At 42.9% G+C, this 17,701-nt stretch overlaps 2 protein-coding genes across 2 annotated transcripts; one reads left to right on the top strand and one right to left on the bottom strand.

Moving 5' to 3' along the window:
- Window positions 1–3,806: 3,806 nt before the first annotated feature.
- On the top strand, window positions 3,807–9,914 carry C922_02342 (hypothetical protein; the record flags this gene model as incomplete). Its single annotated transcript, XM_008817941.1, has 1 exon — window positions 3,807–9,914. One exon carries the CDS (start codon window positions 3,807–3,809, stop codon window positions 9,912–9,914), a length of 6,108 nt encoding a protein of 2,035 aa, XP_008816163.1.
- A 1,595-nt stretch (window positions 9,915–11,509) lies between these two features.
- Window positions 11,510–16,490, bottom strand: C922_02341 (hypothetical protein; the record flags this gene model as incomplete). The annotated part of the gene is made up of 2 exons (XM_008817940.1): window positions 11,510–11,679; window positions 11,840–16,490. The coding sequence occupies 2 exons, from the start codon at window positions 16,488–16,490 to the stop codon at window positions 11,510–11,512; spliced, it is 4,821 nt and encodes a 1,606-aa protein (XP_008816162.1).
- Between the last annotated feature and the right edge of the window lie 1,211 nt (window positions 16,491–17,701).

Here is a 17,701-nt window from a genome sequence, read left to right as displayed (position 1 = left end):
TTTTCATTTTTGTATTTGCCCCGCCCCGTGGTATACACCCCATTGGGGCGAATTGCAGGCCATAAATGGGTGCCCCCAAAGTTCATGTGGGCTGGCAAATTGTATGTGGTCTTGTTTTGCTTTTTCCTCGCTTTTACATGCATTAGCGGTTAATTCGCCACAACCGTTTCGCCGACTCATCCACCTTCCAGTTAACTACCCCATTATTTGATAGGTCATTTGCTTGTTCATTGGCCTGCTTACTTATTCACTTGTTCACTTGTTTATATATTTTTTTTTTCTTTACTCACCCACTGAACCAACCGCAGTTAAGTTAACACAAATTCTTGATGGACATAGAACGAAACATTCTGCTATGTACAGTTAAAACGAATTCATTTTTTCCTTTAATTAATTTCACCCCTTATTTTTTTTTCTTTTAAATTAAGATCTCACCATAATTAAAAAAATATCCTGCAATTTTGGAAACCCTTTACATAACAGTTGAGTTAACTTAACTCCCTTTTCCTTCTGGGAAACTACGAAGAAGCTGAAAACGAATTAACCCTTCGCTTTCAACACTATACGTGCATATAGAGATGTTTTAAGTTGCATAGGCGTACGTGTGAGAGTGGATGAACGTAATGATACACGCATGTATAGTTTTCCTGCGTGCGGCCTACGTCAGTACAGTATACTTATGCGCGTGTAACGTACGTATGTACGTTTAAGTGTACTTGCAAATCTTTCTTTTTTCTTTTTTTGCAACAGCGGATTCGGCTGTTAGTCGCCCTTTATCGAAGCAGATATATTGGGGCTCGTTTTCTCCTGTGTGAGGTTCTGCCTGTTATCAGATTTTCATTTTGCGTGTATCCAACCAACAACACTGTGGAGAAAATTGGTTGCAGTGCCGCCCTTGGGATCCCACACAGCTCATCAGCGTTCGCACGTACGTACGCGCACATGTATGAATGCATGTACGTATGCATGTATGCATATATGTACGCATGTATGTACTCATGTTCATACCCACGCGTTGTTCTCCCATTTGTGTACACTGAGAAAAGTTAAACCTAGTGGTTACGTAAACGTTCCTTCATCTATAAAGAACTTAGAAGCATAGTAATGGAAACCCCAAAAGTTTGAAACTTCGGAATTTTATTTTCTTCTTTTTTTTACACACTCAGAAAAAATAGAACACCTTTTTGTACACTATATATTCACTCCCTTTTTGCGTTACATGTATATGTACTACCCACTTATATGCACACCTGTTCATTCGTCACACACCCACTTTACATTTACACCAAGGGGGTGTAACTCTCTCTACACCCAGAACACGCCGCCCACACCCCCGATCCTCCACAGTTTTGTTCCACAATTGCATGGTTTGCCCATCCACCATAAAATTAACGACCTTTGGAATTTTTTTTTATTTCATCATTTTATCTTTTTTTTTATCTCAATAGTACGCTTTTTACGTTATTTTTTTTCGCCACTTTGTTTTTTAAGCCCGCCAAAAGAGTATATTCACATTTTTGGAGGCACACAGATGTAACATTTGCCAAAAGGAAAAAAAAACAAAACAAAACAAAAAAGTCCAGTAGAAGCAAAAGAAACGATTCTGGCAAAAGTACACCTGACACTGCTTGGGATTATTTATATGCATACAACGCATTCGTATGAGATATTTTTTTTTCTTTCTTTTTTTTTTTTTTTTAAATAAAAACTAGGCGTTATATAGGCAATCTGTTCAGTACATATTCTTATACACCTTTGCACAGATTCGTCCCTTTTTGTGTACTCGCGCTGTTGTTGCTATAAAGGAGCACGTCGGAATATAAAAAGCACCAGACGGGGGCGAGCCAACCTCGAACCTATGCATATATTGATCTTTCCGGAAAGTATTTTCGACTGAGTTTCTGCGTGGTTCCTGTGCACCATTTTATTGGACACCTCCCGCGCGTTTATTTTTTGCACCGTTTGATTTTGGGCCGTTTACTTTCATGCGTTCTCGGGGGCCTCTCCCTTCGGATAGCTTACCTTAGTGCCAGCTGAAAAGGAAATTTTCCTCTGCGCGCGGGTTAACTCCTCTACGATGCTGCAGAGAGCACAAAAGGGAAGCACAAAATTTTGATAAAACAATATTATGCCCGTAAAGGAGGAACCGACCATACGTATACATGTGCAACCTTGCATAGGCCCACCCACTGATGAGTTTGAAGTCACATGTTTAATGTACTCTGAACAGGGTGATCCACATAGACGACAAGAGATATATTGAAATTAAAGAGCATAGTACAGATTTTCGCATTACATACATAAAGATAAAAAAAAAAAAAGAAAAGAAAAAAGAAAAAAGAAGCTGATCCTCCCTTTTATGCGTACACGTTGTTCACATTCCCTGTCATGCTAAAATTTTTAGAAGTCTCACCCCAGAACAAGCCTGACGCACATCTGTTTGACATCTGCATTTGTAATTACACAACCATTTTACGTGTTTAGGCGATTCCGTATATGAAAACATAGATACACATATAGATACCTACGTTTATAATCCATTTTACGACATCACTGGAAAGGAGCGACAAAGGTGCAGTTGTATTGTCGAAGAGGGACAAGCACTGCTTGCGCGTATCAAATTTTTTGTGACTCTAACCCTTTGGGCATCAATTTTTGTAAACCCTCCTCCCCCCCTGTAAGCGTATCACCGCATATATGAGCTTCTTTTCACCTCGAGTATTTGAATTTCACTTTCGAATCTCGAAGAAATAACTAGCTGGAGAGCCCCTCCCCAGAGAGATATTTCCGCTTTTTCTGTGATACTGCCACGACGTTGCCACGAGGTAGCCACTGCGTTTTGCGGACATTGATATGTGCGTATGTTCGCATCCATGTACGTATGTCTAGACACTTCGGGGCTTACGTTTTGTCGTGCTTGAAAGAAGGGGCCTCTTGCAATTAGTTGTATCGTGCTCGTGCATACGTGTGTGCATTCTTTTTTTTTTCCTTGTTCATTTTTCAGGGGGGACAAGATCCTTTCGATTAATTTTGTTGCTTGTTTTCTGTATTTATGTACTATAGGCGCACGTCGTGGTTTTAATCGCCATCGCGCAAAACAAAGCAGTGAGAAGACAAAAACAGGGGAACGGGGCGCGTATATTAATGCATGTATTACTGTATGTATTAGTATCTGCATGTGTGTATGGTTGGAGGCACACACATGTATACCTGCCAGCGCAATAGTAGAGTATTAGTACGTATATTTCATGCTCGTTTTTTTTTTTTGATAACCTTTTAAATTCTTGTATTCGCCATTTTGTTATTAGAAATATAGAAAATTAAAAGAACAATTTAGGAAACCCGTTAGGTGTTGATACAACCACTGTAGTCCATATTTATCCTTTTTTTTTTTCTCTCTCTTCAACGTTAATCCCCAGATTTATGCACAGGGTTAACTGTAAGCCCTTTCAGGATTCGCCTGTGTGAGAATTTTTGTCCCGCCTACCCCTTCTCCTATGCGTGTGAGCAAACACATACGCGTACATATATATGTGTACACATACATATATACATAACATACCCGTGCGTGCACCGTGCATATCTGAGCTGTAACCCCGTTCCGCAACCAAAGCAAGGCCAAATTTCGTGCATGGACACAGACACACACGCATACACAATCATAGAGAGAAACTTACCTACACGCACAGAAACCTGCGCACACGTACCGGTGCTCCATTTTACGCCTAAACGGAAGTCAAACGGTTTTGACTCAAAAAAAAAACATCATAGCTGAGGAGACCTCGGACAAAAATAGTAATCCCAGTATGGCGCATCCAGAAAAAACAAATGACCAAGAAGGAAACTACGAAATGGTGAACGCAGAAGAATCTAATGTAGGTAAAGAAGCGCGATTGTCCACTGAAAACAACCCGGGTAGTCGTGCCCAAAACAAGCAACACACTGCGTTTGAGAAGAATAAAAAGAAAACCAACTTGAAAAAAATTAATGAAGAAGAAAATAAAGTTAAGGACGATTTGGGGAAAATCTCCAAGGGAAAAATGAAAGGAATGGTTGCCGCGGAGTTGTCAGAAAGGGAGCCACCCATAGGGAAGGGGGGTGGACGAGGTCTGGAGCTGAAGCCTGAGCGACAAGGCGAGAGGAAAGGAAAGAGGCAAGACGAGGGGAAAAGCGCAAGGAAAGGAAAGAGACAAAGAGAGAGATTAACCAATCAGCATGCCTCTACACAAAATGCCGCTACGCAGGGCATCCCAAATGGAACAAACTCCGAACATCACCAAGGGAACCTCTCGAATGAAACCCCCTCCAGTTGCAGCATCGCTAGTAATGTAGACCAAAAGACCAGCAGAACTTACATCAGGCGAGAACAGACCAAATTGGCCACTTCTTCAAATGAGCAGATTAAACGAGAAGAACAAAACGACGCGCAGGATCAGGGGTGTTCCCACGATGATGAGAGGAAAGAAAATAGTATCCTTAGAAATAGAAAACTTCTAAAATGTGCAGGTAGGGAAAAGAATGACGTCATAGAGAGTACCTATAATGGGCATTACATGGAAAGGTATACTAGCTGTTGCGCGAGCAACATGGATAGAAAGGAAACAGGAAATGTAGACAGTGGAGAAAATAACCCTGTGTATGTTAAAAGACCCTATTTCGAGCCAAACTTCTTCAATCAGAGGATTATGAAGAATAGCAACATCATCCCCAGTTTTGATAAGTACTCTCCGTATGAAAAGAAATGTGCAGATCATATGGACGGGAGGAATATGTACCAATCAAGTGCAGAAACTAACAGTGTCGTCAATGGTGGTAACAGCAGTGCAAACAACAACAGCGATTGTAGCAACTATGGGTATGTGAACATAGTCCCTCCCCCAGATGGATTAGGCAACCATCACTCCTATCACCCGCAGAAGCAGCAGGTCGAATATCAAGAGGAGGAGGTAGAATACAAAGAGCAGCAGCTGTCCGGCTATTCAAACAAAGCACAGATACACATTTCGTTTATTCCACAAAGTGGACGATCCGAAAAGGACCTCCCTATGAACACTGCAAATGTGCAACATCATCAAATAGTGCCCCCTTATGTTCACCCCCTGGGTAACAAAGAACAAGGCATAAGAAATGGAGCCTATCCAAAGGATCGCTACTACATCAAAGGGAAAGAAAAGATACACGACCAGTATTACAGAATAAAGCTGTGTCCATTTTTAAAAAAAGGACTGTGTCAAAAAGGAGACAACTGCTCATATGCACACTTAGCTGATACTTTACGAAGTTGTATGAATTTAATGAAGACAAAAATTTGCCAGCTGTGGTTGAGAAATGAATGCAGAAATGCCAATTGTGTGTTTGCACATGGGGAGGGAGAATTGAGGGCAACACCGGATTATTTTAAAACAAAGCTGTGTAAATATTTTGACAAGGAAGGTACATGTCCGTCTGGAGACAAATGTAGACATGCACATGGACAGGCAGAACTGAGACAAAGAAACTACAGAAAAACGGAACTTGAAAAAATTTCTCCAAAAAGTAAGATCAGCACAAAATTCATATTCCATGATTTGAAGAATAAGGGGGAATGTCCTCAGTACATTTTGAACATGCTCAGTGGAAGAAGCAGAAAGGAGAATGTCGACAGGAGTGACTGGAACAATTGGAATCAAACGAACGGCCACAACGGAGTCAGCAACGTGTTCAACAGCGAGTTCAGCAACAGAAGTAGGTATCATAGGGACACTCGTGTGGCCACCCCCAATGATGAGAATTCAAATGCGCCAACGACCTCTGCAGATAAGAGAGCTGTCATTCCCGACCAAATGTGGAGACCAGAAAAAAGAGATAGTACGGGCGAAACTACCCAGGTCTACCATGTCAGTGCTTCTCAGAGCTGTACGAACCAGGAGAAGGAAATTCATGCAGTGCTCACCGTTTGCGAGAGGAAGGAAAAATCAGATGGAGCAAAGAACAGGAATGGTAGCAGTGCAAACGTGTGCGATGCGAATTATTGCGATAAGAGGGAAGCTCCAGGGGAGGAACAAAATTTCAAGACAGAAGCGAGACAAGAGGCAGACCAGGAGAATGCATCCCATGAGGACACACCAAATTTACATCACACAGTTTGGGGCACGACCAGTAGTATCAGCTTGGAGTGTGCCGGAAATGCGAAAAAGGAACAGAGGGGCAATCTGGTGGAGAGAAGCATGGGAAACAACATAGGAAATGGAACAGGAAATGAAAGAGGAAACGGGGAAAGCGAGGCGAGCAAACCAGAACAAAGAGCGGAAAACCAAAAGGAAAGAAAATGTACCTCGCCGGGTGATGAGCCCCTTTCCGAGAAGAATCAAAATTTGGCTCACAGAAGAGAATCTGTAGAAATGGAGAATGAAGAAATCGAGTTGGACCCGAATGAGGAACAGCATCCTGTTGGAAAGGCATCGTATATCGGTGATATCAATGATGGTGATTACAAAATGCTGAGAGAAGAAACCAGTGGAGGGGAAAAGAAGGACGGAACTTTCGCTGAGGTTCTGGATAACAGCAGCCAGTACACGCCCAGTGAGCGAAGTAGCAGTCAGTACATGTCTATTGGGAGAAGTAGCAGCGAGGGAGAGGTCCAGTCGTGTGGGAATAGAAGCCCAAATAAGTCCTATGGGGGGTGTAACCAGAACTGTCAGGGAGAGAGGCGCGGACAAGCAGAGGACGAAAACAATGGCCACATGGCGAATGAAAGCAAAGGGATTGCCCTGTTCGAAGTGGACATAGAAAAGGAAGACAACAAAAAGTATGAAAGCGTTGAGATAGGGAATGCCTTGGTAGAAGCAGATCCGCAAGCAAGGCGAAGTGAGACACGACGCAGCTTTGAAGGGGATAAAAACGAGGACGGCAATGTGGATCGTGCCGAGAATGGCGATGAGGATGCGAATGGCAGAGGAGGAAACGAAAAACAAAGATACCACGACCAGGAACAAGAACGCCCAACGCTAAACGAATACAGGTGCACCAGACCCACGAATGAGATGGATAATTGTTTGAAGATGGTGAACAGTGGAGAAAGCATCATGCAGAGACGATACGGAAATAATTGCCCAAGGGAAGGGGAAAGATATGACTCATTTAGAAATTTCAAGGAAAATGGAAATGACATCCAGAGGAACCCCATTTTTATGTTGAAGAATCAGTACAGAAAGGACAAGGTTGGAAGGGAGAACGACGGAAAGATGAACAGCGGGAATAATAAGGACGCAAAGGATAACGACCGGAAAAAGAATCCCGTCTTGAGCAAATTGGCTAGGTACCCCACGGCGAGCACATATAACAACTACGGCCCAAAGAATTTTAATTGCAGATATAAGAAAATTAACATGGCAAGTAGGTACGCAAAGAATTTGCAGGGGGTGGACCATTACAGAAGCGTCGCGAACTATGGGGTCGGCGGGAACGTGGCATCTTATGGAAACTGTGATAGACACAATTTGAGCAGCGGCGGGGAACTAATCAAAAACGAAGGCATGCAGGACGACGGCGTGATCGGCGGTAATGGTTCCGGCAGAGGCAACGCCCCAGAGGCAAGGGAAAAGAAGGGGGACACACAGGGAGAACACAGCCAACTTAGCGACCACAACAAAGTTGGAGATCTCAGCAAAAATGGAGATCACACCGAATCGAAAGAACAGATGACGAACGGTAGAGTAAAGACAAGAGGAGAAGACAAGAACTGCAATGACAACCTGCATAGAAATTTCCCCTGCAAAAATTCACAGCGCTCATTTAACAACACGTACAGTACACCTGAGCAGAATCCATCAGATCAAAATTTTGAAAACGCATCCAGATGTTCCCATACAAACCACAATCACGTGAATAATTCACTCCACATGCAGAATGTTCTACCTAGACCTAGAGAAACTTACAGCAACGTCTGCAACAGTGGTGCCCATAGAACAAAGCAAAACTATGATAAGAGCAACGGAAATACAAGGAACGATATGTTGTATGGACCCCCCGTATATCCCTTGAACACGCTGGTGAATAACTTTAGTTATTACAACTACAATGTAAGTAATGTTTACTCGAACCGAAACAACTGCTATAGTTATTTGAATGTCGAGCTGAACAGCGTGAACATGGCTAGCCAGACACGCGTCCTGCCGGCGGAGTTGTCCATTTCGGCGCAAGTTGGAGGAACAACCGCGGAAGGATGTAGAGGAGAAAAGCAAGCGGCAAACACGACTGATGCGCCCAACGCCCGTAACAACCGAGCACACCACTCCACGAGCGCAGAGGCTGCGAACGGCCAATCCATCTTAGGTGCCGTGCCACCCATAACCCTGCGATCGACCAATCAGACACATAACAGATCGGCGAAATCGCATCCATGCTCAAACCAGCACAGGAAGAATTTTTTGAATATCCAAAATGTGGGAATCAACGCGGCTAACATGCACTCCGGTGAAAACCAACATGCTAACGCACAAGGGAACAATAACAGGCAGGAAAGAAATGGGACCTCGTATAATGTCGCAGGGGGTAGTAGCCACCACAGAAGCTCTGTCACAAAGTCAAATACGAATGATAATTGTGTGCAGAATGGGAACAGTGTATCTTCGTCCGCATGGAACATGGCACTTAATAACAGATGGGATCCAACTGTTCATTCGTTAAGCGGAAACAACAATAGTGCGCACGGTGTGAGCGACGAGAATGACCTGAGTGGCGATAACATCGGTGGCGGCCCATCGGGCAGTAGCATCCAAAATGGGGGAAGAGACCAAATTGATTGTAGCAGCCGAAATGGTGGCAGCGGCCTAATGGATCGTAGGGGCCAAAATGGTGGTAGCGACTCCGACGGGGAAAACCCAAACCTACACGAAACGCAAGTTTCCCAAAACGGCGGCAGGGAGAAAAGAAAAAGAAACCCCCACCTGCCCTACAGCTCACACAGAAATTATGAAAGGAGAACCAACAATGCTCATTTTAAAAACTACAGGAATTACAACAACCCCGTTTACACGAATCAGGTCTGTACCAACCAGGTTTACAGTAACCACGTTTATGCAAACCATCCGGCTTATGGCCACAATCAGGCATACTATAGCAACCAGATTTACATGTACCAGCACCCCTACAGCAACTACAAATACAATAGTGGCAGGAACGCGTACAGCAATAACAGCCACCCCTACAACACCAGCAACAGCGCGTACGTTATCTACCCCTATAGTAGCTACCCCTACAGCATCAGCTACCATCACAGCAGCAACTACCCTTATGACGGTCTATACACCTATGATGGTGAATACTCTTATGGTGGTGCATACCCCTATGATGGTGTATACCCCCATGAGACTGTGCAACCCTATAATAGTGTGAACCCCTATAACATCAGCCCCCATTGTGACAGCGTCCAACCGTATGGCTCGGCTCCCCATTATAGCAGCAACCATTACTATGGCGATGTGGAACAGTTTAGCGGTGGTCAATTGTACAGAGGCGGCCAACTGTATAGCGCAGGACAGGTCTATATCGACGTCCAACCGTATGGCGGAGACCAGCACTATAACGGTAACCAAAGCGGTGTGTACAACGGGAGCTACACTAATGACCAAAGCTACGTCAATAATCAATATCCCTACAACGCTAGCATGAACTATGGCTCGCCTTACAACAGCAAGGATACGGAGGAGGGGCAGAGTGGTAACCGTGCACCCCACAGGGATAGCCTCTTGGACAGCGAGGAGTACCAAAATAGGCCTAACAAAGATGGAAACAATGCAAATGACATGTGCCAGGATGAATCTGCATTTGATGATCCTACAAAAAATGCATCAACAGAAGAAGGAGAAGAAGAAGAGGGAGATGAGGCAGCTCAACAATCCCCTTTGCAATCTCCTGCAGAATTTCAGCAGTGAAGAATAGTGAATTAAAGCATATTTGTTCCTCCCAAACTATACATCTTTTGCAGGGTCATTTTTGAAGCATGGGCCCAGCATATGGATATGCGCATAGATACAGCCCTACGTGTGAGACGAGTCTATCCCCGTTTTCCTCGTATCGATTTTCCCGGTCTCTCCATTCCTGAAAAAAAGTGTAAATTAGATTGGGAAGAATCTCCACACGTGAAGTGTGAAAAAAAAAAAAAAGGGGGGCATTCGTATGACCGTATCAAATTACTGCCTTTTTTCGAAAAAAAAATTGCTCTCGTCCTGTACCTTATTTGTAACGTTCTTTTTCTAATTAAATTCGTTTCTGTTCCATCCGTTTTGTGTGACCTTTTGATAAGATGCGCCCGTAACCTGATAATCATATTTGCGAAGGAGTTTTTTCCCTTTTCCCCACATGGAAACTCCTTTCATTTTGTGTGCGTGTTTATTTTATCATCCCTTTTTTGGTGCATTTATCCTTACCCCTTTTGTATTATTCATATGAAGGCCCTGTTGCTGATACGCCCAATGTGAGGTGAACATTTTTTGGATTTCTCCCCGCCCCTTGTTTCCATACAATCCAGGTACAATGCATGTATCAACGGCATATCAACACAACCGTAAAGTGCACGGAGCAGAGTCGCCTTTACACAACGCGGATAAGCAGTAAGTGCTAAGCGGCGAACCAGAGGGCATTTTATTATGGAGCGCCAACACCCGAAAGGTGCCGCACGCAGGGAGCGTTTACACGCACGTAACGTTTAACATGACATTTATGTTGACGTTGATGTTTAGCTGGGGATCTCCGCTGCCAGTGTCGCCACTTTTGCTGAAAAAGCCGCAGAGAAAGATAACACCCGGCTGTGGGCCTCATCAACTAGGTGCTCTTCCCACAGGGGAACGACTAACACATCGTGAAAATAAGGATAGTGTGTGATCCTAATTTCCCCCCCCCACGCCGTCTAACCAGGTGCACATACATATGTTATTCAACGCACGCATGAGAAGAGCGCGCTCTGCCCAGGGGGCTATCAACAAATAGTGTGTTCACCGAGCAAGTACTGCGCCCTGCGCATACACCCGTTATGTGGAACAGAGGAAATCATAAGGGAGAAGTGAAAAGGGAGGAGCCGGTGCCGACATTTTGCCCCCCATGAAATATCATCGAAAGAAAGAAGAATTGGCCAAATCATTCTTAAAAGTTAAAATAAATGCCACAAAAAAAAAAAATGGCAAGGGGAAAAATGTCCCAAGTGGAGAACACCAAAATGGCGTTTTCTTTATAAAAAAAAATGGGATTATTGAGAGGGAAAATAAGATGCAGAACATTTAAAAACAGGAGAAATTTTAAGACAAATCATTTAATAAACCTTTTAAATGTTTACACAAAAAAAAAAAAAAAAAAAAAAAAAAAATTATATAAAATGGATAAATTAAGAGGGGCTCAAAGAAGGATAAATTCGTGATGCAAGAAGGGGGCGATTTGAAAACGTGCAGTCGTCAATTCTGCAGACAACTGGGAAAAGTGGGCGCACTAACATGCGTATTAACAAGTGATGGAAAAGTGGGTGTACCTCTCCTTCCTATTTCGCCCGCAGTACCTCCCTTATTGCCCTATTCAAATAATGGTACTTTACGTCATCCTCGCTATTTAACTTACTTAATTCGAGATGATCGCAGTCCTTGATGATTGTAAACATTTTGGAGTAGTTCAAATAGGAGCTGACGCTTGGGACGATCATTGTGTGGACACCTGCAGAGTGGGGGGGGGAGAAAATGACTGCATGTGTGTACCTGAAGAGTCACCTTTTTTTTTTTTTTTTTTTTTTCTGGGGGGGAGAGGTTCTTACCCACCCTTGGGTGTGCAGAGCTTCATATATCGAGGTTCTGTACCCCCATGTACATATTCATACCTATAAACGGCAAGGGCGTTTTCTCCGACTCCGAGAAGGAATAAACCTTGATGTTTGAGTTCTTTATTCTTTCTCGAAAGGAATACTGCAAGTTGCTCAGAGTCGAATCGTAGTTATTGAGCTGATAAACATAGGGCGATAAAAATTTTTTGAATAAAAAAGCGGTCGAGGAAAGGGGGGAACCAAAATGGGGAGAAGCGTAAAAAAACACAAATTTGGTCTTCCTCAGAATGTCATCATTTTTTAGCAATACGTACTGTGTTAATAACCCCCCCATGGAATGACCAATAAATATAATGTCATTATGCCTTCCTAAGTTTATGCCTTTTAATTTTTTTAAAAGAAAAATGGACAACTCCTCCAGATTCATTCTGTCTGTGTAGAAATATTTTTTTTTGTTAAAAGACTGTTTTTGGTTTTCCTCCTTTTTCGTAAATAGGGAATTAAGTGAGCTGAACTGGGAAAACATATACCCGTGGCTGTCCGACTCCTTATCTTCTCCGTTAATCGAGCTGTTGAGAAGTCCCACTCGGTGCGTTTCTGCACTTCTTTCTGTGCTTCCTTCTGCGTTTCTTTCGGCGTTTCTTTCTGTGTAGCTTTCCTCGTTTGTTTCTACGCTTCTTCCCGCTACGCATTCTACGCCACTTCCCTGCTCTCTGCTGTCCCTTTTCTGCAGCTTGTCTCGCGTCGCCGAGTCCCTCCCCCCCTTCTGGCGACCCCGCTTGACGTAGTAGCTCCCATCAGGGGAGACCGGGGAGTGATAGTTAAAAATGAAAATATTCGAACGTTTGCTCCGAGGGTACACTAAATAAACGGGCCACAACAGGTAGGACAGCAAATCGCTGTAAAGATCCAGATCATTTTTCAATTTATTCTTATTCAAAAAAATGGACTTAAAAATATTTTTGTTAATAATTCGGGTGTCCGTATAAACGGAAAAGACGTTTTGATTATACTTATAATTTAATAGCAGCGTGCGTATTAAATCCTCTCTTGCCACAAAGCGAAAGCTATTTCGTATCTTTATGCACTTCCTTATTTCCTTACTTGATTCGTCAAAAACAAAGACGTTTTGATTTTCTTTAAATTTGTCTGTGTTGTTATTTATGGCACTAAAAAGTTCGTCATCTTTTTCTTTCAGCTCATTTCTCTCCGAGGATAGGCGTCCACTGAGTGATTGGCTGTAATCTCTGTTTTCCTTTTGTCCGTTTATATCGAGGAAGGACCACATGTAATGTTTGCTCTCATCTGTGCTATCATCAGTCTCGTTCGCACTGTCACTACTGCGCGTCTGTGTGTTCATAAGGCCCTTCTCGTACCTTTTCAAATTGTCATTTCGGTAATAGAAGCGATAATTGGGGCTGTTATGGTACAGGTTGGACAACCTCCATGTTCGGAAGGCGTTTCCCCTTAGCCCGTGCACCATCACTATGTCCACCTTCTTCTTTTTCCTTCTGGGTGACGGCTTTGCCGCTACATTGGCTTCGATCGTGTGGTTCCCCATTTTTTCCCTCTTCCCTGGTTTTGCCTCCCCAGGGTCCTTTCCCTTTTTCCTGTGTATGTGACACATTGTGGAATACGTATAGATTGGAAAGAATCGATGGTGCAAATTATAAAAATGATGATTGTAACTGCTAATCAAGTACATATGCTCATCTAGGAGCATTTTTTTTTTCTTCTTCTTCTTCGCCAAATAGGAAGTTTGGTGAGTCGGGCATTCACATAGGAACTCCTTCGAATTTAGTTTCTGATCCACCATGGTATCCTTCAGCAGATTATCCACGCTGTCCAAAAATAGATCGAACGGGGTGAGCCACGGTTGATGGATTATTCCCCTGCCCTGCCCGCGCACTGTACCTTCTCTCTTTCTTTTTTTTTTCACTCTTTGGTGTTCCGCCGGGGGATTTTCTTCTTCACCTTTGTTTGAGTCTCCACCTCTGTATGCTTCTCCACCGCTGTGTACATCTTTCCCCGTGTCACCCGTCAAACTGGACAAGAGAACTGGAATCTGCTTCCAACTCTTGACCTCTTCCTTCTGCGCTCCCTTTGTGATCAACCCAAGGAAATACCTATAGTGCGATTTGATGTTGGTAAATGCTCTTATGCTGTCAAAGTAGACTGAACTTGGTATTAGGTCCCTTTTCAAATTTGCAAGCGAGAGAAAATTCATACTGTCATTGAAAAAAAAAAACTCCGTACTAATAAAGTACGTAAAATTAAAAGATACCCTCATTATATTGTCTAGTAAATTTTTATACATAAAATATAAGATCGAGAAGGAACTGAAGCAAAGATCTTTGTAGGCGAAACTGTTTGCAATGATTTTTAAGCATAGTGACAGCTCTCCATAGATGTGCTTATCTTTCCTTTTTGCCATGGTCTGAGATTTTTTTTTTGCTTCTGCTTTGAAGGAGTCGTCCTCCGCTTTCTTGGTCAGCGGGGTGTACAGGGCGGAGAGGTTCATGGATGGGAGGCTCATGGATGGAAGATTCAGGGATGGGAGGTTCAAGGATGGAAGGCTCATGGATGGAAGATTCGGGGATGGGAGGCTTACCGAAGGAAGGCTATCGGGCTTCTCACCCTCTTCTGTTGCTGTTTGCCCACTTTTTTCAGCTTCATTCGGAGCGCCCATGGGCGTGTCTTGGGCGACACCCCCGCTGCCATTTTCGCGATGCTCGGATGGGTAGTCACTCCTTCGGGCGTTTTCGCTAACCCACGGCGAAGTCGCCAACTTCCAATCGTAATGAAAAAACTTATTTTTAAAATTATTGTTCGAGTACAAATTTATGAGGAAGAGCAAATCTACGTTTAGCGAGTTCAGCCTGTTGAGGCACATATTCCTGATTATAATGTGAAGCCCTGAGTCGACGTAGACAGACGGGTCATTCCCGATGTTGAGAAGATCATTTATCTTCTTTAGCAAAGTCTCTACGTTTAAGTTATTTTTATTTTTCAATTTGTTGTCTATGTTGATGATGTTAAATAGGATGTTCTCTTCACTGTCAGCATTTTTTTCATTTTTGGATTTTTTTTTGCTTTCACTTTGTGAGAGGTAGTCCACGTCCTTTGTGCTTCCTACGTACTTGAGTTTAAATTTTTTCTCAAGGCAATTAACTATTTCGCTCAGTCCATCTTCAATAATGTTGTTATTCCGTTTGCGGCTGCACGGAGGCATCTCCTCATTTAACGTCACATAGTCAATTGCTTGGTACAACAGTTCGGTTAAAAGTAACTTATTTTTTTGGTTCTTCTTTTTGTTGTTAATATTTGTTAATAATAAATTGGTTGGCACTCTTCTTCGTTTATTTTTTTCCTTTTCTGATGTGAAAAGATGCGCGTCGTTCTTTTCTCCACCCCTCGCATTTCCGTTACTGTTGGTCGGCACACCATTATTGCATTCCGCTTGGGTGTATTTATCTCCCTCCCGTTTACTATTCAATTTAAAAAGAAGCCGAAGACATAGCATCAAATAATTGTTCACCGATTCGCTCATCAAGTGAGACTTCCTTCTCAGAACACACTCATGAGAAGTCAATTGTAAAACTTTCAGTTTGTCCATGTGTGTGATAAAATGTACATTCAACATATCATTAAATTTGAAGAAGAGATGCATATTCTCCTTTAAGCAGTCAAAATTTATGGAATAGTTGTCTTTTAAGAAATGTGCATACGTCTTTTTTTTGAAATAATCCTTCGTTTTTTTTTTATCTTCATCTGTGTCAACAATGTTGTTAGTCCCTGTGTAGATTCCATACCTCTTCATATTGTACATGGAGCTGTCTTTCACAGAGTCGTACTTTTTATGAATCAGTGCCATCTCATTGGTGCCCCCGAATGAGTATCTAAAAATCCTCCCTCCGGGGAACAACACCATCTTCTTCGTGTTGTTGTACACATATAGGTAGTAGTAAAGGAGGAGGACGTAGAAATAAAAGCTGTAGTTATGCCTAAGATCTTTCCTCCCAAGGTCGTTTTTTCTGTCCATCAGATAATTCAGTTTTGTTAAAAAGAGAATCGCAAAGGTGTCGTCCACCATATCGCTCCCCTCCCTGTTCAAAAATAGGTGTCGCAACAAGTAGCAGCTGGTTTTTAAAATTTTCGCGTCTCGGTGGTTTTCCAGGGGGGGATCCTCCCAGTGGTCACCGACCCCTTTGAAATCGCCATGCCCACCATCTCTCACATTGTAATGCACAGCACCACTCGTGGCGGCCGCCTCGCCACCATGCCTGGCCAAAAACTCCCGACTCAAAATGAGCAGCAGCGTGTGGGCATCGCGTGGACTCAAACTGTTGGCACATTTTTCCTTCCTAACTAGCTTGCACAAAAAATTCAAAGACAAGTCGCTCAGAAATTGTCTCTCAGTATAGGTCTTAACAATGTCATTAAGAAGAAATTTGATTTGAGAGTATTTGTTTTTCTTGAGCAAATACAAAAATGGCTGTTCCTTTTTGTAGGTGTCCTGAAATGTTTTTTTTTTTTTCCTCTTTGTGTCATCTTCTATTCTTAATAGCAACGGAAGTGTCGTCACATTTTTTTTAGCCTTTTTTATGCCCTTTAATTTTTTTCGGTCCTCTTTGTTGTCTCCAAAGTTTAGCTTCGATAGTAAATTAACTGAAGCGAAACTTATTTTCTCCAAGAAGTTGTCATACATATTTTGCTTCGCTCGCTCTTCTTCTGTTTCCTTTCTCTCATGTTCGTTAAGGTATGCGTGTTCCAGTGCGTGTATGTGTCCACGTCGGTATAGACGTGTGCATATGTTCACTATTATTTATTTGCACCGAATGAGAGTTCCCCCACTCCTCCCTTACATGTTGTGTCTCTGAAGGAGGCGTACGATTTTCCGCGTCTCCTTTTTCACAAAATTGGGGTTCAATCGATGGGCCATGTGTGACAAGTGGCGCATCTGGTTATCCGTAATGTGAATGTGTAGTGATGTGTGCGGTGATGTGTACTGTGATCTGTGATGGTGGCCCCCTGAGCTTCGCAGTGGAGCGAAGAAAAATGCTCCACGGGAAGACAATTAAGAACGGCAAACCACCACAGGAGATTCACAACACGGACAAAGGGGGAAGTTTACAAGCACACACCGAATAACACATAACCACACAGAAGCACAGGTAAGTATACTACTCTACAGCATGAGAAACATGAATACCCACAACTGGGCGATAGTTACGCGGAAGCAAAAAAATTTGTTAAATTCCTTTATTTTCACCATGCCTGTTAAAATGAAGTGATTTAAAGGAGAGCCACCATATTAAACGGGGTGTCACCATTTATTGGCCGAGATGCCTGCTACTTGGTCGTCCTCTGTGAGATGAAAAGCATAGTCTCTAGGGGGTCCCAACTGCGATCAGTTGGTGTGCATCAAGGCGCATGACAAGTTCTCCTTCGCATAAGCATTAGCTTACATACGCACTTCTAAACCTGTCATAAGTATCTTCTGTGAGGTTTGGGAAGGGCATGAAGGTCCCTTTACAACGGTGAAAGGGGGCTAAAGATGCGCTAAGAAGGTACAAGCAGGGTCATATCAAGCAATAAAACAAAATAAGATCAAATCAAACAAAATAAAAGAACAATGATAATTCCGATGTATCGACACAACTCTCATGATCGCTTCACAAATGACAGTACGCGCACGGCTATGCTTAGAAACGCAGAAAAATGAAAAACTACTCAAGCACATGGGATGCATAATTAAACGCATAGGTAGCAAAATAAAATGCCATGCGCGAGTTAGCCGAGGGGCAGACATATGTATCAATTTCTTAGCTCCACACTGTTCATTTAATTCAACAAATTGTTGCAAGGATGAAATAGTGTGGGGGCAGTTGAAGAGTACTCCAAGATAGTGCCCATGTT

This window comes from Plasmodium inui (assembly GCF_000524495.1).
Source record: "Plasmodium inui San Antonio 1 unplaced genomic scaffold supercont1.8, whole genome shotgun sequence".
Lineage (NCBI taxonomy): Eukaryota > Apicomplexa > Aconoidasida > Haemosporida > Plasmodiidae > Plasmodium > Plasmodium inui.
The sequence above is the reverse complement of the archived record's forward strand: the minus strand, read 5'-3'. Positions and strand labels throughout refer to the sequence as shown.